The sequence below is a fragment of the Mirounga leonina genome, unplaced genomic scaffold, assembly GCF_011800145.1.
Source record: "Mirounga leonina isolate KUSES-001 unplaced genomic scaffold, KU_Mleo_1.0 Mir_127, whole genome shotgun sequence".
Lineage (NCBI taxonomy): Eukaryota > Metazoa > Chordata > Mammalia > Carnivora > Phocidae > Mirounga > Mirounga leonina.
Genome location: NW_023270316.1, coordinates 80,108,207 through 80,133,163, shown reverse-complemented (window position 1 = coordinate 80,133,163; position 24,957 = coordinate 80,108,207). Strand labels below are relative to the sequence as shown.

General features: G+C 36.9%; 1 protein-coding gene across 1 annotated transcript in view; it reads left to right on the top strand.

Moving 5' to 3' along the window:
- Positions 1 to 24,957, top strand: part of PARP4 (poly(ADP-ribose) polymerase family member 4) — a 103,718-nt gene that overhangs the window by 60,461 nt on the left and 18,300 nt on the right. The window contains exons 25-32 of the mRNA XM_035003769.1: positions 1,383 to 1,482; positions 3,112 to 3,282; positions 3,562 to 3,642; positions 5,035 to 5,115; positions 6,403 to 6,498; positions 7,114 to 7,236; positions 19,367 to 20,416; positions 22,395 to 22,494. Of these exons, the coding sequence (XP_034859660.1) occupies positions 1,383 to 1,482; positions 3,112 to 3,282; positions 3,562 to 3,642; positions 5,035 to 5,115; positions 6,403 to 6,498; positions 7,114 to 7,236; positions 19,367 to 20,416; positions 22,395 to 22,494 (1,802 nt within the window). The remainder of the gene's footprint in view (positions 1 to 1,382; positions 1,483 to 3,111; positions 3,283 to 3,561; positions 3,643 to 5,034; positions 5,116 to 6,402; positions 6,499 to 7,113; positions 7,237 to 19,366; positions 20,417 to 22,394; positions 22,495 to 24,957) is intronic.

The window sequence follows — 24,957 nt, the reverse complement described above, 5'->3', positions numbered from 1 at the left end:
CCCCAGGAATTGCTCCTAAATGGGCTTTACCTGATTAACTTGTGGACATGGGGTGGCTGGCCCTACCCTGCTGCAGGGATGTGGCCCCCTCCCTGCCTGAGTCAGTGCCCTGTTCTATCTTCCTGGTCACAGCAACACCCCCCTGCTCCCCTGACCAAGTATCAGAGGCTGTGCCAGGGTTATGGATTGACCTCAGTGCAGAAGATCCTGGGCCCTGTTGATTCCTTCTTTGGTGAGAGCCTGTCATGAAACAGACACTCCTTGGTGCTGGACCACGGTGCTGTGTATAGGGAGACAGGCCACAAGCAATCCAATAAGCTGAAAGGGGAGATGGGTTTTGCTAAGTGCCAGGAAGGAAATAAGAGGGGTACTGTGATGGGGGTGAATGGACATGAACCTCCTTTGGGGGATGACTTTGTGCTTTGACACAACCCAGCCTGAGGGAGCTGAAATTTTTACTGATTTTCTGTCAGGTTTTAGGATCTTTCTAAATGTTTCTGCCTCATTTTATACATGCTTATTTGTATTCACAAACTCTAGCAATATGTGAGTTCTCCAGGGGTAGAGCCTATCCTGCCTGTTGTCACAAACTCTCCTCTTAGCTCCACACAGCAGGAGCAAGAATAGATTCCAAGCAGCCTCAGTAGCCGATGAAATTGATAAAATACAAACTCCAGCTTAGGGGGATTATCTAATTGGTGTTGTAATCACCACCAATTTATTGTGAAGACTAAAGACAAATCCAATCTTTAATCAATAGGCTAAGAAATTTTCAGAAATAACTTTCTTAAGCTCTTTTCCTGAAAAATAATTGTGTCTTTACTATTTCAGGAGGATCCTCTCTAAGAAAGGCTTTCTTAATAGGTTTAGAATTATTGAGAGAAATTCAATAGGACCTTGTCATTTAAGTAGCAAAGCTTATCTTTGCTAGAAAGAGGCTTCTTTATCCCCTTTGCTATCTAGATGCACATATTTTCAGTTTATTAACTCTGCCAGTTCTTGGGCTTTGGGATCAAATTTGGGTAACTGACACTCATTGAAAGTAGGTTGATATTTTTTTCAGTATTCTGGTAACTTATTGGAGGTTTTTCGGAATCATCTACTCCGTCCTTTGGTAAGCCAGGAGTCAAGAATTTCTGCTCTTTTTTTTCTATTGTGAAAAAGAAATGAGTTCTCTGATATGTGGGAGCTTAAATTACCCAAACCTTCAGATGTTTTATACTGTCCGTCCTGAGTTTTATCTCTTTAACCTCAACTACGGAGAGTTCTGCATGTACTGTCTCTTCTATTGAGTTTCGAGCTATGTCAACATTGTTAACTACATGAAATTCAAAAATGTTTCTAAAATTTCTTGAAAATTAAAACATGTAAAATGTGATCAGTTCTACAGCAAATCGTCATATCTTAAGGACTTTGTCCCAGTACGGCGCTGGAGTATTTGAATATTTTAACTCAAAATCCAAACATAGTTGGAAAAAACAGGTACGTTTTTCAAACATCTCATTTCTAGTTTTATGCTTACATGTGGAAATATTATCTTCTTGCACACCTAGTGCCAGTAACTTCTGCATTTTCATTAGTGGAAAGGGGACCTAGGAAAATCGGACAAAGGTACCGAAAGCATAGTTACTTAGTTACTGTCTGTCTCGCACCTAGCAGGAACACATTCTCCTTAATTGGGTCATTCTCCTAGCTAATAGTTTGATTTCTTCTTTATAAAGTGTCATGGAGGGGTTTTTTAAAAGTGAATTATTATACATGTTAGAGTTAATATGCTATTGTGGCAAAATATGCATAAAATTTACCATTTTAACTATTCGTAAGTGACATTCAGTGGCATTAAGGTGCATTAGGGGAGCCTGGGTGGCTCAGTCAGTTGGGCATCTGCCTTTGGCTCAGGTCATGATCCCAGGGTCCTGGGATCAAGCCCTGCATCAAGCTCCCTGCATGGTGGGGAGTCTGCTTCTCCCTCTCCCACTGCCCCTACCTCCTACTTGTGCTCTCTCTCTCATAAATGAATAAAATCTTAAAAAATAATAATATTTAAAGGTACATTCACAATGTTGTGCAGCCATCACCACCATCCATCTCCAGAACCTTGCATCATCCCAAACAGGAACTCTACTCATTAAACAACAACTCCCCATTCCACCCTCTCCCCAGTCCCTGGCAACTACCATTCTACTTTCTGTCTCTATGAATTTGACTACTTTAGATACTTCATGAAAGCAGAATCATACAATATGTGTCCTTTTGTGCCTGTCTTGTTTCATTTGGTATAATGTTTTCAAGGTCTATCCATGTTGTGGCATGTGTCAGAATTTTCTTCCTTTTTAAAGGCTGAATAATATTTCATTGTATTCACATACCACATTTTGTTTATCCATTCATTTGTTGATAGATATTTGGGTCGTTTCTACCTTTTAGTGGTTGTGAATTATGCTGCTATGATCATGTATTGGCATATAAGCAAGTATTCAGGTCTGATTTCAGTTATTTTAGGTATATAACAGAAGTGGAATTTCTGGATCATATGGCAATTCTGTGTTTAGTTTTTTAGGAACTGTTATACTGTTGTTCACAGTGGCTGCACCATTTTACATTCCCATGAGCAATGTACTAGGGTTCCAATTTTTCTACATAATTGATAGCACTTGTTTTCTGGTTTGGGTTTTTGTTTTATAATAACCATCATAGGGTGTGAAGTTGTATCCCATTGGGGTTCTGATTTGCATTTCCCTAATGACTAGTAATGTTGAATATCTTTTCATGTGTTCATTGGCCATTTGTATATCTTCTTTGGAGAAATGTCTATTCAAGTCCTTTATAGGATTAATTTTTATAACTGGAATCTACGCCCTGTCAGAGTTGTATATTAGTAATTAACTAATGGAATATGGGGATGTCTTACATATTAAATTATGTGCCAATGCTATTATTAAGAATTCTATTTAAAATCTTTTTGAAAAAGTACCCTGAGCAGGAAGGAGAAAAACAAAAACAAAAGCAAAGAGCTACAAATCCCAAAAGATAGAATGTAAAATTATTTTCAGTGTTAAGTAACTATTTTCTGGACATAACATTGAAAGAGAAATAATTTATCTCTTATAGATAGAAGACCAAATGACTAGGTTACATTCTCCAAGTTGCCACTCTGTCTCCGTCAAATGGCAGCAACTAAGTACAGATGCACCTGAGCCTCTGCTGGCTCCAGCCCAGGTGCAGTCCTTGTTCCACAATGAGCGACTCCTTGTCTATGGATTTATTCCTCATTGTACACAGGTAAGGAACCACAGAGCTTGTTTTACTATGGGAAGAGCTACGTATGTTGCCAACAGTTTTCTTTTTCTTTTCTTTCTCTTTTCTTCCCTCTCCCCCCTCAAATCATAATATGCTGGCAAATTTTTTCCTTCTGGAAACCTAATGGTTATTTAACTAGGGATACTGGGGAGCCTTTTAATTTCCATTAAAAGGAAAGAGAAAATCACAGTGAAACTAACTGAGACACTAGGGAGTGAAAAAGCTAATAAGGGATTCCACCCCACCCCACCCCCATTTCAGGCAACTCTTTGTGCATTGATTCAAGAGAAAGAATTTTCTACAGTAGTATCAACTACCGAGCTTCAGAAGACAACTGGAACTGTAAGATTCAAAACTTTAACTCTGAACTCACTCTTTGAAAGTTGTAATAATTTTATATTTTCATATCTAATGCTCCATGTACTTCCTTTGTTGTTCTTGTTTTTCTGTTCTGACACTTCAGTACACAATATGATATGGAGGATTGTTATCTGTACAAACGAGGACACTTTCATTCAGTTTCTGATGCAACAGTTCTTCTGGTGTTCTTGGGTCTAGGTGTATCCATATGGGCATCAGTGGATATGACTAACTGCAATTAAATTTGGTATTTTATATGTGAACATTTTTTAGGGAGGTTCTCGAAGTTGTTTGTGACATGATAAAAATTAAGGGCCACAGATCAACCTGTGTTATTTTGAAATATTAGTTATAACAGTACTGAACTAAGAGTAAACATATACTGAGAATGTCTTTGTTATTTCTACTTTTGGATTAAAAGCAAATTAATTATCACCAAAAAATTTGTAGTATTTGCATTAGTACTTAATCTATTAGAGTCAGACCTGGAAAGTCCCTAACCTATCTATACTATATATATGTAGCTTTATTCATGGGAGTATTTGCATGGCCAGATAAACTATTTCCCAGACATTGCAGATTTTTTGTTTTTCTTTTTTCTAATAAAATATGGCTTACTTTTTGGCCCTGAATCAATAATTATAACTTATTATTTGCCAGTGATATATGTCTAGAACTTAAGGGAATCTTCATATTGTTTTAAAAATTGAATCTAAGGGGGAAATTAATAAGTAAAAGGATTTTACCTAGGAAGAGGTCATTTTCCATAAAATTGCAGTTTTTATAGTTGTACTTCCTCTGTGAATTGTGGCCTTATTGATAACAAAATTACAAGAGTTAGAATTATCATTGTAAGCAGACATTGCTATTAAAATCAGTTGTGTTTGTTAGTCATTGGAGAGGAAGGGGAGAGTCCTTCACCTTGCACTTCCCAGGGCATGTTTTGCTGCCCCTGCCCTTCAGAGTGGAGGTCACATTCACAGTTAGGCATCACAACACTAAGCTGACTCTTCCTACAGTAGAAGAACAGTTTAAAATTTTTGAAATAAATTGAATTGACAAAAATGCCCTTTTATAGAAGAAGCAAAACTGTAGGCATAGAAAACAGATGAGTGGGTGCCAGGGGCTGGAGGTGACAGCAAGGGGCATGAGGAGTGCCCTTCACTTTTGAAAGTGAAGGAACTCTTCTGTATCTTTATTTCAGTGGTAGTCACACAACTGTATACATTTGTTACAACTCATCAAACTAAACACGTAAAAGGGGTGAATTTTATTGTATGTACTATTATACCTCAATTTTAAAAGTGGTTTTCTAAGTAAGACTTTAATTAGAAGCCATTGAATCTTTTTTTCCCCTTTGCTGCTTAAACACAGATGATCCACAAGCTGACAGCACGAGCTCTGATCCGAGATTATGAAGATGGCATTCTCCATGAAAATGAAACAAATCATGAGGTTTGCTCCTTTCATTGTTCTTCATCCTTCTTAAATTGATTTATCCATGGAAATGTAAAGTGAGGATAGTTGGATGGAGAAACATGGTATGGGGGCATTCATCATTGTATCTGTACTTTCTGCGCCTGGGGTGCAGGGTGCTCAGTAAATGTCTGTTGAATGAATTAATGAAAGAACAGATGTCATGGGTTTCCTAAGAATTCTGTGATCATTTTACTCATCAGAAAGAGGCCAGAGGAGGGCTCTGAGAATGTTTGCTGAGTGCCTGTCATAAATATCACCTCAGATCTCAAACGCTGTAGGCATTGGTATTCTCATCTTAGTGATGAAGGAGCCCAGGTGCAGGACAGGCGGGTGACCAGCCTAAAAACACACAGTGGAGCCAAAGCCCACCCTGCTCCTTCTTCACTGACCTGATGAGGCCCCCGGCAGGGGGTCCCACTCAGCCAGCCCACCTGATGGCCTGGTGCCTCTGTAGCTGTGAACTTAAATGAGCTTAGGAGCAGTGGTGCTCAGTGCCCTCCCAGAAAGAAGGAACCAGAATGCCTCCCCTGGCTGTTAATGCAGTCACAGCAGGTGATAGATGGCCTTGTGTTTTCATTGTACTCCTTTGCTGCCCTTGGATTAGCAGCCTTGTGTCCTGTTTTACTTAAGGCCTTTTTTTTTTTTATTTTATTTATTTATTTGAGAGAGAGAGAGAGATTACGAACTGGGGAAAGGGTAGAGGGAGAAGCAGACTCCCCGCTGAGCAGGGAGCCCAATGTGAGACTCGATCCCAGGACCCTGGGACCATGACCCAAGCAAGCTGAAACCAAGATGCTTAACCGACTGAGCCACCCAGGTGCCTTACTTAAGGCCTTTTTATCTCTGGGGGCAACTGACCAGCCCTGCCACCAAATGGTTTTGAACAAGTCACTCCACATCTCCACACCTTGGATTCTTCATCTTTAAAATGGGAGGCATGAACTGTCTGTAAAAGAATGCAGAAACTCACCACACTTGAGAGTGAGAGTTCTTTGTAACCATAAAGAGCTATATAAATATGAATTGTTTTTTTATATGACTTAGCCAGTCACTTGATCCTATTTTTCAGAGAATGTTGAGTCACCTACTCTAGACATTTAGACAGGGCAATTGATTCAATTTAATTTGAAATACTAATTATAAAATGGTTTATTTTATAGAAAAACATTTGTTGATTATTTAATAATTGTTTTATTGGTCATACATAGCTAAACAGTGAAAAATAAAAGAAGATGTGACTTCATTTGTTTGATTGTATTTTAGATGAAGAAGCAAATCTTAAAATCTCTGATTATTAAACTCAGTAAAGAATACTCTCTCATAACACAATTTACAAGCTTTGTGGCAGTTGAGAAAAGGGTATGTATTTGTTAATTCATGGTTATTTCATTTTTATTTACATATTAAGAAAATTACTCTTGCTCTGACTGTTACTGACAATATCTACATTCATGGCTTGTGAAGAGCAGGGAGGGGAGAGGCAGGGAGGACCATCAAACCAGGGCCTCACATTCATGAAGGGCTCATTATCATCTCTCTAAGTGGGTCACATATGTTATATTTTTAATGTTATAAATTATTACTTAGTTATATGTGTATTTCTGAAATACACTGTGATTTTATTGCATTTTGGCGTTTCTCATCTTTTACTAATGCAAGACCCTCAACAAATAGAAAGGGCTTGAGCTTCCCTTACCCTGTGAGAGGCCCTTTCTCTTTCATAAGCTTAAAAGGAAAACCCACAGAAGGCACTTACCACAGCTCCCACACCCAGCTCAATAAAAAGGAAAGCCACTCAAATGAGCAAACTTGTGTTTTTAGACTCTTTCTCCCTCCCTTGTGGCCCAGGACAAACAATCTAATCTGACACCCACACATATTTCAAACTAAGGATTCACTAGGCTTTAGAATGTATAGTAATCACTGAATTTGATAATGTCTGTTTTGTTTTTACCTAATTATGATTCAATATAGGATGGTAAGGAGTCACCTTCTCCTAATATTCCAAATATTTTGGAACTTATTGCCAAAGAAGATGTAGATTTTCTGCCATACATGAGCTGGCAGGAAGAGCAACCAGATACCAGTGTGGCACAGGTAAATGTTAATTACCAAATAAATTAATATTGTGTTTCCATATTTGTAGGATTGTGAGGGGAACCCTTTGTTTAAAATATCACCCTTATTGCTTGTATACACAGAAACTGTTGTTTCCCTAAAAAATGGAAAATATTTGCACATTTATAAAAAAGCTGTTACATGACTGAGAAAGTCACCATAGATAAATGTAGCTGTAAAGTACCAAAGGGGAACAACTGTGATTTGGCTTCATTCATAGACAAATAAACTGTCATACAAGAAACGGAAGTCACTTACTCTAAGTAATTAATAGGTTCATCATGAAAGTAGAGATAAAAGTCCTATCTGAGAATCTAAATTCACCACTAATAATTCTTAAAGGTTATAGTGCTTTATACTGTAGCCTTTGTAGCCAGAAATAGGATTGAAAAATGTGACTCCCATAGAATTGAAAGGCATATTCAAAACCAAAGGAACAAAACAGTGCTAATAAGACCCTTAGGTATCTGGGTTGGCAGAATAAAAATGCCAAAATTTACAGGCGCCTGGGTGGCTCAGTCGGTTAAGCGACTGCCTTCGGCTCAGGTCATGATCCTGGAGTCCCGGGATCGAGTCCCACATCGGGCTCCCTGCTCTGCGGGGAGCCTGCTTCTCCCTCTCCCCCTCCCCCTGCTGTGTTCCCTCTCTCGCTGTGTCTCTCTCTGTCAAATAAATAAATAAAATCTTAAAAAAAAAAAAAAAGCCAAAATTTAGGAATTTAGAATCTAAGGAAAAAATTTGAGAGGAATTTTGGGAAAATGTAATATATGCAACATTCATTTTATTTGATCCATTTTGAAGTTATGTCAATTAAGAATATAAAAACACATTAAATGTCATTTGCTTACTTTGTTCATAAGATCATAATCTGAGATGGTAAATAACAACACAGCAACAACAAAACCAAACCATAAATGTTTCCTCAAATTCCTCATGCAGAATTTTTGTTTTGTTTTATCTTACAGTTGTCTTTAAAGCAAGGAGAGAGGGATAATAACTTCTGAAAATCCTGTTTCCACTCTTTTTCTGAATTCACTTTTCTGGTCACATAGGTCCTACTAGAGAGAAGAGAAACAGTGGCCACCACCAAACAGATGGGCAGTGGCAGGGCTGGGGAAATGACTGTGTCCCAACTAGTAAATAAAGAGGTAGGCAGCCTTTGGTGCACCTCCCCTGTTGTTGCAAGCCCCTCCTCCTTTGGCTGAAGCAAATTCCAGGGGATTTAAAGAGCTGCACATTTACCCCCCCTGCTCATTTTTTGCTCTTCCCCTTTTGGGAGTCAGACACTGAAGACTAGTTTTTGAATGCAAAAACAACTCCTATATGGTGATAATTAAAAAGTAACTGCCCATACCCGAGGAAAGGCTCAGAAAAGACTTAAGAAAGACATTAAGTTTATACTTCAGGCTGATCCTTACCACAGAGACAGCCTAAAACAATTAAGAAAGAGAAAAGAATAATAAAAATACAACAAATACTGAGGAAGGGAGAGAATCTCATATCCAGATTTACCACATTTATTAGATTCAAATATTCAGTGTTCAAGGGGAAAAATCATAAGCACACAAAGAAACAGGAAAGTACAGCCCAAACAAAGAAAAAAATGAAACAATGGGAACTGTCCCTGAAAAAGACAAAATGGCAGATATATTAGACAAAGATTTTAAAACAGTGATCTTAAAGGTGCTCACAGAACTAAAGAAAGATGTGGAGAAAGTCAAGAAAATGATGAATGAATGAAATGGAAATATCAATAAAGAGACAGAAGACTTAAAAAGAAACCAAGAAGAAATTCTGGAGCTAAAAAGTACAATACCTGAAATGAAAAATTCACTAGAGGGATTCAAAGGCAGATTTGAGCAGGCAGAAGAAAGAAGCAGTGAACTTGAAGATAGGACAGTGGAAGACTTAATATTATTAAAAGTGTCAGTATTAACCAAAGCAATCTATAGATTCAATGCAATCTCTATCAAAAGCTCAGCAATGTTATTGCAGAAATAGAAAAATCCACCCTGGAATTCAGATGAAATCTCAAGGTACTCCAAATAGCCAAAACAATCTTGAAAAAGAACAACACTGGAGGACTCACACTTTGAAATCACTCACTGATTTCAAAACTTGCTCAGTGTTACAGTAATCAAAGCAGTGGGATAGTGGTAAAAAGACAAACTTTTATAGACGAATGGAATAGATTAGAGAGCCGAGAAATAAACCCTTGCATATGTGGTCAAGTGATTTTTGACAAAGTTACCAAGACCATTCACTGGGGAAAGCACAAATGATGCTGGGAAAACTGGAGATCCACATGTAAAAGAATGATATGGAACCCTTACCTACTATCATATATAGAAATTAACTCAAAGTGGATCTATGACCTATATATAAGGCCGAAAACAATATAATTCCTAGAAGAAATATAGGACAAATCTTCACCCGTTGGATTTAACAATGATCTGGCACAAGTAATAAAAGAAAAAAACAGAGAAATTAGACTTCCTGAAAATTTAAAAAATTTTGTACATCAAAAGACACTATCCACAGATTAAAAAGATAACCCACAGATAGGGAGAAAATATTTGAAAGTGATATACCTGAAGGGATTAATATCCAGAATATATAGAACTCCTAAAACTCAACAACAACAAAACAAATAACCCAGTTCAAAAATAGGGCAGGGGCGCCTGGGTGGCTCAGTCAGTTTGGCATCTGACTCTTGGTTTTGGCTCACATCACAATCTCATGGGTTGTGAGAGCAAACCCTATGTCAGGCTCCATGCTCAGCAGGGAGTCTGCTTGAAGATTCTTTTCCTCTGCCCCTCCCTGCCTTTGTCTCTTTCAAATGAAAAATAAATCTTTTTTTTTTTAAAGATTTTATTTATTTATTTGAGAGAGAGAGAATGAGAGACAGAGAGCACGAGAGGGAAGAGGGCAGAGGGGGAAGCAGGCCCCCCGCTGAGCAGGGAGCCCGATGTGGGACTCGATCCCGGGACTCCAGGATCATGACCTGAGCCGAAGGCAGTCGCTTAACCAACTGAGCCACCCAGGCGCTCCGAAAAATAAATCTTTAAAAACATTTTTAAAAATAGGGCAAAGGAAGGAAATGTTGAAAAAGAAAAACAAAGCTGGGGGCATCACGTTGCCCAATTTCAAGCTGTATTACAAGGCTGTGATCACCAAGACAGCATGGTAGTGGCACAAAAACAGACATATAGACCAATGGAACAGAATAGAGAACCCAGATATGGACCCTCAACTGTATGGTCAAATAATCTTTGACAAAGCAGGAAAAAACTTGCAATGGAAAAAAGACAGTCTTTTCAATAAATGGTGCTGGGAAAATTGAACAGCCACATGCAGAAGAATGAAATTCGACCATTCTCTAACACCATTCACAAAGATAAACTCAAAGTGGATGAAAGACCTCAATGTGAGACAGGAATCCATCAAAATCCTAGAGGAGAACATAGGCAGTAACCTCTTTGACATCGCCCACAGCAACTTCTTTCAAGATACATCTCCAAAAGCTAGTGAAACAAAAGCAAAAATGAACTTTTGGGACTTCATCAAGATAAAAAGCTTCTGCACAGCAAAGAAAACAGTCAACAAAACAAAGAGGCAACCCACAGAATGAGAGAAGATATTTGCAAATGACACTACAGATAAAGGGCTGGTATCCAAGATCTATAAAGAACTTCTCAAACTCAACACCCAAAAAACAAATAATGAAGTCAAAAAGTGGGCAGAAGATATGAAAAGACACTTCTCTGAAGAAGACATACAAATAGCTAACAGACACATGAAAAAATGTTCATCATCATTAGCCATCAGGGACATCCAACTCAAAACCACACTGAGATACCACCTTACACCAGTTAGAATGGCAAAAATGGACAAGGCAAGAAACAACAAATGTTGGAGAGGTTGTGGAGAAAGGGGAACCCTCTGACACTGTTAGTGGGAATGCAAGTTGGTACAGCCACTTTGGAAAACAGTGTGGAGGTTCCTCAAAAATTTAAAAATAGTGCTACCCTATGCCCCAGCAATTGCACTACTGGGTATTTACCCCAAAGACACAGATGTAGTGAAAAGAAGGGCCATATGCACCCCAATGTTCATAGCAGCAATGTCCGCAATAGCCAAACTGTGGAAGGAGCCGAGATGCCCTTCAACAGATGAATGGATAAAGAAGATATGGTCCAGATATACAATGGAATATTACTCAGTCATCAGAAAGGATGAATACCCAACTTTTACATCAACATGGATGGGACTGGAGGAGATTATGCTAAGTGAAATAAGTCAAGCAGAGAAAGTCAATTATCATATGGTTTCACTTATTTGTGGAACATAAGGAATAGCATGAAGGACATTAGGAGAAGGAAGGGAAAAATGTGGGGGGGGGGGAATTGGAGGGAGAGATGAACCATGAGAGACTATGGACTCTGAGAAACAAACAGGGTTTTAGATGGGAGGGGGGAGAGGGGATGGGTTAGCCCGGTGATGGGTATTAAGGAGGGCACGTACTGCATGGAGCGCTGAGTGTTATATGAAAACAATGGATCGTGGATAACCACATCAAAAACCAATGATGTATTGTATGGTGACTAACATAACATAATAAAATTTTTTAAAAATTAAAAAAAAAACAAATAAAAATAAAAGTAGGGCAAAGGACTTGAATAGATATTTCTACAAAGAAGATATATGAATGGTCAGTAAGCACACGAAAAGATGCTCAATAGCAATACAGGCCTTCCTCAAGAAGGAAGAAAAGTCTCAAATACACAACCTAACCTTACACCTAAATGAGCTGGGAAAAGAACAGAAAACAAAGCCTAAATCCAATAGGAGAAAGAAAATAATAATGATTAGAGCAGAAATAAATGATATAGAAATTTTAAAAAAAACCCAGATCAATGAAAGTAGGAGCTGGTTCTTTGAAACAATTAACAACATTGATAAACCCCTAGCCAGACTTATCAAAAAGAAAAGAGAAAGTACCCAAATAAATAAAATCATGAATGAAAGAGGACAGATCACAACCAACACCAAAAAAATACAAGCAATTACAAGAGAATATTATGAGCAATTATATGCCAACAAATTAGGCAATCTGGAAGAAATGGATAAATTCCTAGAAACATATAAACTACCAAATCTGAAACAGGAAGAAATAGAAAATCTGAATAGACCCAAAACCAGCAAAGAAATTGAATCAGTAATCAAAAACCTCCCAAACAAACAAGGGTCCAGGGCCAGATGGCTTCCCAGGGGAATTCTACCAAACATTTATTTTTTTATTTTTTAAAATATTTTATTTATTTGAGAGAGAAAGAGCACAGAGGGAGCAGTAGAGGGAGAAGCGGGCTCCCTGCTGAGCAAGGAGCCCGATGCGGGACTCGATCCCAGGATGCTGGGATCATGACCTGAGCCAAAGGTAGCCGCTTAACCAGCTGAGCCACCCAGACGCCCCGAAACATTTTTTTTTTAAGATTTTATTTATTTATTTGAGAGAGACAGAAAGAGGGAGAGAGCGACATAGTACCAGAAGTCCTAGCCTCAGCAATCAGACAACAAAAAGAAATAAGGGCATCCCAATCAGCAAGGAAGAAGTCAAACTTTCACTTTTCTCAGACAACATGATACTCTATGTATAAAACCAGAAAGACTACCAAAAAATTACTAGAACTGATACAGGAATTCAGCAAAGTTACAGGATATAAAATCAACACACAGAAGTCTGTTGCATTTCTGTACACTAATAATGAAGTAGCAGAAAGAGAAATCAAGGATTCAATTCCATTTACAATTGTACCAAAAACCATAAGATACCTGTGAAAAACCGAACCAAAGAGGTAAAAGATCTGTACTCTGAAAACTAACAAATACTAATGAAACAAATTGAGGAAAACACAAAGAAATGGAAAAAGCATTCCATGCTCCTGGATTGGAAGAGACGTCTCCAGAGGCAAGGGAAACAAAAGCAAAAATGAACTATTGGGACTTCATCAAGATAAAAACTTCTGCACAGTGAAGGAAATAATCAACAAAACCAAAAGACAACCAATAGAATGGAAGAATATATTTGCAAATGTCTCTCAGATAAAGGGCTAGTATCCAAAACCTATAAAGAACTTATCAAACTCAACACCCAAAAAACAAATAATCCAATCAAGAAATGGGCAGAATACACGAACAGACATTTCTCCAAAAAAGACATACAAATGGCCAACAGACACATGAAAAAATGCTCAACATCACTCATCATCAGGGAAATACAAATCAAAACCACAATGAGATACCACCTCACACCAGTCAGAATGGCTGAAATTAACAACTCAGGAAACAACAGATGTTGGCAAGGATGCAGAGAAAAGGCACCCTCTTACATTGTTGGTGGGAATGCAAACTAGTGCAGCCACTCTGGAAAACAGTATGAAGGTTCTTCAAGAAGTTAAAATAGAATTACCCTATGACCAGCAATTGCACTATTAGGTATTTACCCAAAGGATACAAACATAGTGATTGGAAGGGGCACCTGCACCCCAATGTTTATAGCAGCAATGTCCACAATAGCCAAACTATGGAAAGAGCCCAGATGTCCATTGACAGATGAATGGATCAAAAAGATGTGGTGTGTACACACACACACACACACACACACACACACACACACACTGGAATATTACTCAACCATCAAAAAGAATGAAATCTTGCCATTTGCAATGATGTGTATAAAACTAGAGGGTATTATGCTAAGTGAAGTCAGTCAGAGAAAGACAAATACCGTATGACTTCACTCATATGTGGAATTTAAGAAACAAAACAGATGAACATAGCGGATGGGGAGGAAAAATAAAATAAATAAAATTAAAGAAGGAGGCAAGTTGTAAGAGATGCTGAACTCTTGGAAACAAACTGAAGGTTGCTGGAGGGAAGGTGTTTGGGAGAAAGGGATAATTGGGTGATGGGCATTAAGGAGAGCACTTGATGTGATGAACACTGGGAGTTATATGCAAATGATGAATCACTAAATTCTACCCCTGAAACTAATAATACAGTATTGTTAACTAAATTGAATTTAAATTTAAAATTAAAAAAAAAAGAATTCTGCATCAAATTTAGATGTAAGCCTTACCAATAGTTACAGAAACATTTAGCACTATGACATGTTATTTTTTTAGCTATTTTAATAGTCTTCTATTTTCACTTTTGATAATTAAGCCTCTAAAATTGCAATTGAACCAGCTTTAAACCAACATTATACCATTATTTTTTTATTATAGGAATGAAATTATTGAGACATATTGCATTAATGGTTAAAATATAATTATAATATAATTAAACAGATGTACTTTAAAAAAAAAAGGATGTCTGAACTTACCACTTCTGTTCAACATTGCATAGAAGACTGTAGCTGGTACCTAAAGCAGAAAAAAATGTGTATATGTATATATGTCTATAATATATATATATATACACACACATATATATACACACATGTGTATATATACATATATATATAAAGCATACATATTGGAAAGGAAGAAGTAGAGCTGTCTTTACTCATAAGCAACCTAATTATTTCTGTAGAAAATCTTAAAGATTCTATAGAAAGACTAGTAGAACTAATGACAAGGTTATAGGATGCAAGGTCAATATTAGAAACCAACTGGACTTCTGTATACTGGCAACAATCAAAAATTGGAATTTAAAAATCAATACCACTTATAATATCATAGAAAATAGGAAATACATAGAATCAAATTTGGCAAAATAAGCAGGACCTGTACACTGAAAATTATAAAACATTGCTGAGAAATTTGTAATTGAAGACCTAAATAAATGTTCTTGGATTAAGTGACTCTGTATTGTTAAGATATTGATTCTCCTCAGATTAATCTATAGATTCAGTTCAATCCAACTCCAAGTCCCAGCAAGTTTTTTGTTTAGAAATTGACACATTGATTCTAAATTGTATATGTAAATGTAAAGGATCTTGGTTAGCCAAAACAACCTTGAAAAAGAAGAAAAAGTTGGACGCCTTACACTATCTGATTTCAAGACTTATTATAAGGCTACAGTAATTAGGAGAGTGTGATATTAGTATAAAATAGACATCTGCACCACAGGAACACCACTGAAACATATAACTGTTGGAACAGAGTAGAGAGTCTAGAAATATATCCACATATATAAGGTCAACTGATTTTCTACAAAGGTGTCAAGGCAATTCAATGGGGAAAGGGTGATCTTTTTCAACAAATGGTTCTGGAACAATTGGATGGCCATATACCAAACAAACAAAAATGAACCTCTATCCTTAGCTCACACCATGTGCAAAGATTGATTGGAATATAGACCTTGAATGTAACAACTGAAGCTAGAATATCTGGAAGAAAATGTAGGAGAAAATGTTAATGAATTTGTGTTGGACAGAGGTTTCTTAAATTAAAAAAAAAAAACTCTAAAAAAATTGGTGAATTGGACTTCATTAATATCAAAAACTTTTGCTCTTCAGAAGATACCATTAAGCAAATGAATGGGCCAACCACATTTGTGAGAAAATATTTGTAAAACATATCTGACAAAGACATCTAAAATGTATAAAGCAATCTTACAATTCAATAATAAGGTAACCCAATAAAATAATGAACAGATTTCAACAGACATTTTACCAAAGAAGACATACAGATGGCAAGCAAGCATATGAAAAGATGCTCAACCTCATCAGTCATATAAGAATATGCAAATTGGAGCCACGATGCGATACCTTTCCATACCCACTGGAATGGCCTAAAAGGGGCTGACAGTACTAGGTGTGGCGAGGATGTGGAACACTAACTCCCATGCGCTGCTGGTAGAGGTATAAAATGGCACAACCATTTTAGAAACTCTTCGACAGTTTCCTAAAAAATAAAACCTACACCAACCATTTGATCCAACCAAATGAAATGAAGGTGTGTGTTCAAAGATTTCTACATGAGTAGTCATTGTGGCTTTATTTGTAGTAGCCAGAAGTTGGAAACAACCATCAGGAGATGAATGAATAAACAAACTGTGATATTGCCATATGATGGAATACTACTCAGAAATAAAAAGGAATTAACTGTTGATACATGCAACTACATGGATGAATGTCAAGACAGTTAATGCTGAGTAAAAGAAGTCAAACAAAAAATAGAAATTGTATGATTCCTTTAATACAAAATACATGTAAACCAATCTGAAGTTATTGTAAGCAAATAGTGGTTGTCTGGCAACAGCGAGGGGAGGAATGAGATGGATTACAAAAGGGCACAGGAATATCTTGGGAGTGGTGGTTATGTTCATTCTCTTCATTGTGATAATGGTTTCATGATGTATACTCATGTCAGAACTCACCAAATTATACACTTTTTTTTTTTTTTTTAAGTAAACTCTACCCCCAGTGTGGGGCTCCAACTCACGACCCTGAGATCGGGAGTCACATGCTGTACTGACTGAGCCAGCCAGGTCCCCCTCAAATTATGCACTTTAATATGCAGTTTATTGTACATCAATTTTACCTAAGTAAATCTATTCTGAAAATTTTAATTAGCTCTAACCAAATTGCCCTCTGTGTAGGTTATGTCAATTCACAATCCCATCACTAGCATGCAAGAGGCTTTTACTCTGTCCCTCTTTAACCCAGTGTATCATTCAAATGTTTGATCTTTGCAAATCAGACAGGTGAGAAATGTATTAGTGATATTTTAATTTTCATTCCTTTGTGAATGAAGATGAGCATGTTTTCATATTTTTTTTTAAAGATTTATTTATTTATTTGAGAGAGCGAGAATGAGAGAGAGAGAGAGAGTACATGAGAGGGGGGAGGGTTAGAAGGAGAAGCAGGCTCCTCGCTGAGCAGGGAGCCCGATGCGGGACTCGATCCAGGGACTCCAGGATCATGACCTGAGCTGAAGGCAGTTGCTTAACCAACTGAGCCACTCAGGCGCCCCGCATGTTTTCATATTCTTAAGAGCTCTAGATATCTTCTTCTCTATGTGTTATCTATTAATTTTTTTTTACCTTTGTTATTGTGATGTTAGTCATTTTTTTTTTAAAGATTTCATTTATTAGAGAGAGAGAGAGAGAGCACAAGCAGGAAGAGCAAGTGGCAGGCAGAGGGAGAGGGAGAAGCAGGCTTCCCCACAGAGCAAGGAGCCCGATGTGGGGCTCGATCCCAGGACTCTGGGATCATGACCTGAGACGAAGGCAGACGCTTAACCAACTGAGTCTCCCAGGCGCCCCTAGTCATTTTCTTATTTATTTCAGGAAAAATAGATATTAGGGAAATTAGCCGTTTGTAATTTGAGTTGCACAGATTTGTGTCCCAGTTTGCCATTTGTATTTTTGTATCAGCTTATTTTAAGGCTAATTTACACACTATGATACTGCTAATTATAAAATCTTGGACAGGACACTTTTATGGTTCATCATCTTTTTGTCATGCAGGTTTCTTAATGCAGTCAAATTTTTTGATCTTTGGGTTTCTTATTTTTGTTTTATATTGTTTTGTTTTGTTATCATGCTTAGAAATACCTTTCCTATTCAGAGACTATGCTTCCTAAAAGTTTCCTCTTACTTATTTTTTAAAATTGTTCATGGTTTCTTGTTTACATTTAATTTTTCATCCATTTGGAATCTATCCTGGTATAAGATGGGAAGTATGTAACTAACTTTATTCCTTTCCAGATAGCTACCCACTTTCCCCAACACCGTTTATTGGATAATTCTTTTTCCTCCCATTTACTTAAAATATCATCTTTATCATCTACTAAATTCCCATGTGTTTTAGGATCTATTGCTGGACCATCCCTTCTGTTCCATTGATGTGTCTAATTATTGTAATTTTATAAAATGCTTTAATATCTAATAGGTCTAGTCTATCACTATTGCTTTTTTTCAGTTTGTTTATCTAATGAAAAGAAATTTAACCAGAGAAACATTGTTTTTAAGTATTATTTTCAAATAGGTGTCTTCTCATATGTTCTGCAGTATAATTATTTAAATGTATACTGGAAATGACTGAGTTGGGAAAGAACTACTCTTTTTTTTTTTTAAATAGCTGATTTAAGGGGCGCCTGGGTGACTCAATCGTTAAGCATCTGCCTTTGGCTCAGGTCATCATCCCAGGGTCCTGGGATCGAACCCTGCATCAGGCTCCCTGCTCCGCGGGAAGCCTGCTTCTCCCTCTCCTACTCCCCCTGCTTGTGTTCCCAGCTGTCTCTGTCAAATAAATAAATAAAATCTTTTAAAAAAACCCAACAGCTGATTTAAAAAATAATAATAAAATAAAATAAAATAGCTGATTTACATTGGTAAAATTATAGGCTAATTATTTTTTTTTAAGATTTTATTTTTAAGTCATCTGTACTCCCAATGTGGGGCTCAGATTTACAACTCTGAGATCAAGAATCACATACTCTATCCACTGAGCCAGCCAGGTGCTGCCAGGCTAATTATTTCCAAAATATCTCAAAGACTTGTAATTCATATAAAACTGAATTTTATTTACTTACAACTTTTTAAGAAAGACTTTACATTCAAATAATAGTAGTAACATAGCATCCTTAATTCCCTTTTGTTTTACATATTGTTCAAAGTCTGGTGTAAAGATATATTCATGCAGTTACTTTAAAGCTTTTGAAATTTTTTGTCAGTCATCTCATTTCCTTAATATTGCTGTAAAGCAGAATAAAAGACTAGAATAATTTATTTCAAATTATCAGCTTATTTTAGGGCTAATTTATACACTATGATACTGCTAATTATAAAATCTTGGACAAGACACTTTGATGGTCCTGAGTCTCCTCTTGTATAAAATGAGGGGTATTCAAAGTTTCAACATGCTAAGAACAAAGAGAAACTAAGATCTTTGATGTATTTATTACTGCTATTCTCTCCAAATCTCAGATTTGTATCTATATAACAAGGGCATTGTATTTAAATTATCTTCAATCTCTCCTCTTTCAATGCTCTAGGATAAGCAATTGCTTGTCTACCCAGAAGTCAACTCTAGGAAGTGTGTTTGGTTGTATGTTTTATTTTGTGTTTTCCCTTACATTATATTTTTCCTCTTGGACAGCCTCTTTCAGCATTCTTTGAATGGAATGAAGAACTGCAACAACCACATTTGACTAACAGAAAGTTTAGATCATCTCAGCTGGAAGATTCTGAAGATTTTGCAGTCAAATGCTCTACCACTGAGCCATACCCCCAAGATTCTGAAGATTTTGAAGATAGTTCCCAACTATCAGAAAAACCTTTAACACTCAACTTTGAATGTGGAGATGTGGAAAAAGCATTGGGTTTAAGTCAGATGGATTCATTTAAACGACCACTATGTAGAGATGCCCCTTTCCTGAAACTGGTTGGTTGTTGCAGCATTTCTGCTGCCCGTGGTTCAGCCCGTTTGGAAGATGAGCCCTTTGACGGTTCTGGTTTCCACCATCCTCCCCGCTTATGTTCTAAGAAGGTTGCTAGGAGTCTCAAACAGTTTGATCCATCTAAGAATGACCAAGACCTTCAAGCTGACTATTTGGGTGACATTACCCCTATGTCATGTACCCCTTTCAGACTGCCTCCCCCCTGTCTTGGTTCCTTTGCTTTTTCCGCTCTTGCAAGTACCTCATTTAACTCCAGAGAGGTTAATCTACCTGAAACTTATCAAGGCCATAAGACTGACAATTCTGCTAGCATTTTCCCTGAGTTGGACTCTCCCCTGCAGCCGAATATTCTTCTGCCTCCTCGTAGAGTTAGTTCTGCTGGTCCATCCAGAGGGTTTGACGTTCATTCCCTTTCTTGTTCTCCTCTTTATTTTCAAAATTCTCCAGTTCATTCCAGAGCCAGTTACAAGCCACCAATAGATCTGTTTGCTAACACTGAATTGGAGGGTTCTTTCCGTACAGATCTTTCTGCTGGAATTTCATTATCTGCTTCAAGTAATGGAAGTTTTTCTGAAACAGAAAATAATGAAACACCAAAATTTCTGGCAAGTCCTTTTTTTAAAAGAAAAAAAGTGGCAAAATCTGATATAACAGGAAGTGACTTTACTGCAAGCTTTCAGGCACAAAAAGATGAACAGAGCTGGATGAATTTTGTGCCTTGGACTGAACTCTTCAGGCTACAAACTGAGGTATTAGTTTTATTTATCCTTAAGTCTATGGTTTTTTGTTTTTTTGTTTTTTAAAGATTTTATTTATCTGACACAGAGAGACATAGCAAGAGAGGGAACACAAGCAGGGAGAGTAGGAGAGGGAGAAGCAGGCTTCTCGCCGAGCAGGGAGCCCTAGCAGGGCTCGATTCCAGGATCCCGGGATCACGACCCGAGCCGAAGGCAGACGCTTAACGACTAAGCCACCCAGGCGCCCAAGTCTATGGTTAATTAGCTTTAGAGTTCAGCACAGAGCTATTCAAAGTAGCTGGTCATTGAAATGTTTACCAGGGCATTACTGAGGTAAGTGACTGGTGGAAGAATGTAAATCAACACACTGCTTTCTTCACTAAGAAAATCTTGCTTGAAAGAAGTCATTGAACAATACAGTGTGCTTGATGATGGTATTTATCTATTTTTAATTTTTAGCCCAGAATATCATGCAAGTGAATGTTAATATTCCTCAGTTGAAAATTAGCATCCCTGAATAGGTCATGGGGTAACACCTTGATTTCCTAGCTTCTAGAACAGATAGATGAATTGCAATCATGTAAACTTCCCATTGTGAAATAAAGAACAAGTATTGTAAGTATATTCTGATTGTTTTCACATATGGTCTTGGGAATAATACTCAACATGTAAGACTGTGCTAAAGATTATCATTCCATTTGTGAAGCTAATAAACATTCAATAAATATAGTTCCTGCACTGGTACTAAGACCCAGTCTCACACATGTAATTTTGTGTTTTGATGTAAAGTAGTTTAGTGAAGTGGAAAAGCAACTTGATTTAGTGTGAGACTAAATTTGAGCCTCAGTCCTACTTCTTTGTGATTTAAGACAAGTCAGATAACCTTTCTCAGTCTTAGTTTCTTCACCCATATACTGGGGATAATAATAGTGTCTGCCTCCTAGAGTGGTTTTGAGGTTTAAACGAGATAATAACAGCTGCCCAGCTTTTTTTTTTTTTTTTTTTTTTTTACCTGAAAGAATGTACATGAAAGCAGTGTTGGAAGCAGTATAGCAGATACTGCTATCTATGGGCCCTGGAGCCAGACTGCTGGGGCTTAAATTGTGCCTCTGCTGCTTGTTAGCTGTGTGACTTTGAACAAGTTGCTTTAACTTTTCTGTGCCTCAGTATTCATCTGAAAAGTGGTTCTCATCTGCAAAAGGTATAGTATTAGCCTCTCCACAAGAAGTGGCTAAAAAGATTTTTTTTAAAAAACCCGGCACCTAGAACTAGTTCAACACTAGTTAGCATATATCACTGCTGTTATTTTTCAAATTATTGCTGTAGAGTCTGTGCATCTGCCTATGACTTCACCCTCCTTTCTGTTCCCTGTATTATTTCCCCTGAGACCTGGAGTCGATCTACTTCAAGTTCAAGATCCCCATGTTCAGGCTTACAACTACCTCATAATATGTAAAAAACATCAGCCTTAAAAGTTAGCTGAAGTGGGCAGGGGACAGTGAGAATAAATAAGGTAGTTTTAAAAAGCATATTCACCATAACAATTTTATATTTAGTAAAAAAATGTCATTTTCATATTTCAGACATCATAAAGGCACATTTTTAATGTTGCTCAAAAGGAATCATGCTACTTAAAAGTTTGAGAAACATCAGTTCAAAGCATTACTAGAAGAAAAAAATGCATAACACCATTTTTAAAAATCCTTACACATGAGCCTCTTTCCATACTTTGTATAAGTGCCACCTGATACATAACATCCATAGTATTTTTGAGATTCTCAAAAATATTGAGTCACTAGTATATGAAGAACTTCCATTTTAAGAATAATAAAAATAATAAAAAATTTTGATAATAAAATTTAATTTCAATACAGTGTGCTTGATGATGGTATTTATCGGAATTGAAATAATTAGAAACATTTATTATATTAAGTTCTTATGTATGTGAATAAATTTCAATAATGTGGCTTAAATTTGTTTTATTTTATAGGATGGCTTCTGGAAACTTACGCCAGAACTGGGATTTATATTAAACCTTAATATAAATATTTTAAACAGCTTTCTTGAACAAAAAGGCATTCGATCTCTGGGTAAGTCACCATTTTTCTATTAATAAAATGGCATGCTCTTAATTGTTGTAAATTTTGTTGTAAACTAGTGTACTAATATGATAATTATGTAAGTTACATATGAGTGGAATTTTATTTGTTAACCATCAAGGAAACAGAGGACTAATTTATAGTCATACCTTTACCAATAATTAGGGTATTGCCTGTGCAAATTAATTAGCATAATTAGCAATAACTTCTATTTTTAAAATCCAAAATTTCAGTAGCTTAACATAAAGATTATTTTCTTGCCCATATCACAGTAAAATAGTGATCAGCAGAAAATTCCACTCCAGGTTGTCATGTAGAGACCCAGGCTCCTTCCATATTGTGGCTCTACCATTATCAAAAGTGTCTTTAAAATTACTCTGGTAAAAAGAAAAGAAGAAAATTGCTCTGGCATCACCTACCTGGTAGATAGGAGGAGAAAAGAGAAAATGTGGCAGGATCTAGTAACAGAACTCCATCCAGATACAAGAAGGCTGGGAAATGTACTTTAACTTTGTGTTGAGGAAGAGAAAACAGCTTTTATGAGCATCTAGTCAGTCTTTACCAGAGCAAGTTCAACCTCTATGGACCTGTTTCTTGTCATGATAATGAAGGGGATGGATGAGCAAGTAGTTTAAAGGTCAAATGCTAGTCCTAGGTTAAGAGATTTTTTTAAATAAAATAAACATTTTATTAAACAACTAGTCAGTATTCATTGAACAGCAATGTCTAACTACCCTGCCATCTCCTCAAAAAATGTCAGGGTTTTCATACTCCAGGCTTATCCGAGGGTTAGCCGATCTTTGTTTGACTTGCACTACACTAAAAAGAACTGATAAATATCTGCATGAGGAGAATTCTAGTTCCTGGAATGATAAAAGAGATTGTATCAGACTAACTCTCCTACCAAAAACATTTTTTAACCCCAGACAAAATATTTTAAAACCACTCTTTTAAGGCCTGTAATGCAATAAAAAAAACAAGCAGAAACCAAACGATACAAAATCCCTGAAAAAAAAGAAGAAAATGAGGTGAGCTCCACATTTATCCAGCTGTTCACCCAAAGGTACTTCTCAGTTCATGAGGCACTTGAGAGATTAGAACTGAAACAGAAAGTCTTAATGGGATATTGACATAGGGGTCAGAGTTCAAGGCTGCTAGAGTAGCTGGAAATTAAGGGTGAAAAACCTAGAAAGAAGTGAGCCATGGAGCAGGGAGCTCTGAAATCTGCATACAAATTCCCTCAGATCATTGGTTCTCCCCTAACCCATACATACCCAGGGTGTGACTTCAAGGAATCCAGAAAAAAAGCAACAACTAGAAAGAAAGAGTAGAGCAGAGATTTCGGCTGCTGCCAAGTGTTGGGGAGACAGAATTTGGCATTTGAATTATAGCAAGTTAGAATTTATAAACATCTCAAGTTTTCCACTAAAACCCAAAAAGTGTCAAAAGGACCATAAATCATGATCAAAGACTACCACAGGATGAAGGGGAAATACAAAATAGGCCCACCCTAACAAAACCTAAAACAAAGCTTTCAAAGGATACACCAGAACAAAACTCAACACTCTTTAGAATAAGATAGCATAATCCAGAGTCTCCACAATTTTCACAGTACAATCTAGAATGAAAATTTAATAACATACAAAGAAGCAGGAAAGTATGATTTATAATCTAGGGGAAAATGGACTACAGATGCTGACCTACAGATGCCCCTGATGTTGGAATTAGCAGACAAGGATTTAAAACTGCTATTATAAATACAGTAAAGGATTTATGAGAAAAGAAGAACAGAATGGGTGAACAAATGGGAGGGTCTCAGCAAATAGATGGAAACTATAAGTATCAAATGAAAATCCTAGAACTGGAAAATACAATATCTTCAATGAAAGGGTCATTGGATGGGCTTAGTAGCAGAATTTACAAAACAAAACAAAACAAAAAAAGATCATGTAACTTAAATTACAATAATATAAAGTGGTAATAAAAATTATCCAAACTGAAGCATAGAAAAAAAATAGAATGAAAAAAGAAGAGAATCCAGGACATGTGGAATGATATCAAAAGGTTTTACATTTGTGTAATTGGGATCCCAGAAGGAAAGAGAGTAGATAGAAAAATGTTTGAATAAATAATAACTGAATTTTTTCTAAAATTATTGAAAGACGTCCAACTTAAAGTTCTGAGAAATTCAACAGAGCTTCAGGCAGGATAAATACAAATAGAACCACATTTAAGTAGACGAGAATCAAACTGCTGAAAACCACAGATAAATCTTTTTTTTTTTATGTTATGTTAGTCACCAGACATCATTAGTTTTGTTTTTGTTTTTGTTTTAAAGATTTTATTTATTTGACAGAGAGAGACAGAACACAAGCAGGGGGTGGGAGAGGGAGAAACAGGCTTCCCGGTGAGCAGGGAGCCCGATGCGGGGCTCGATCCCAGGACCCTGGGATC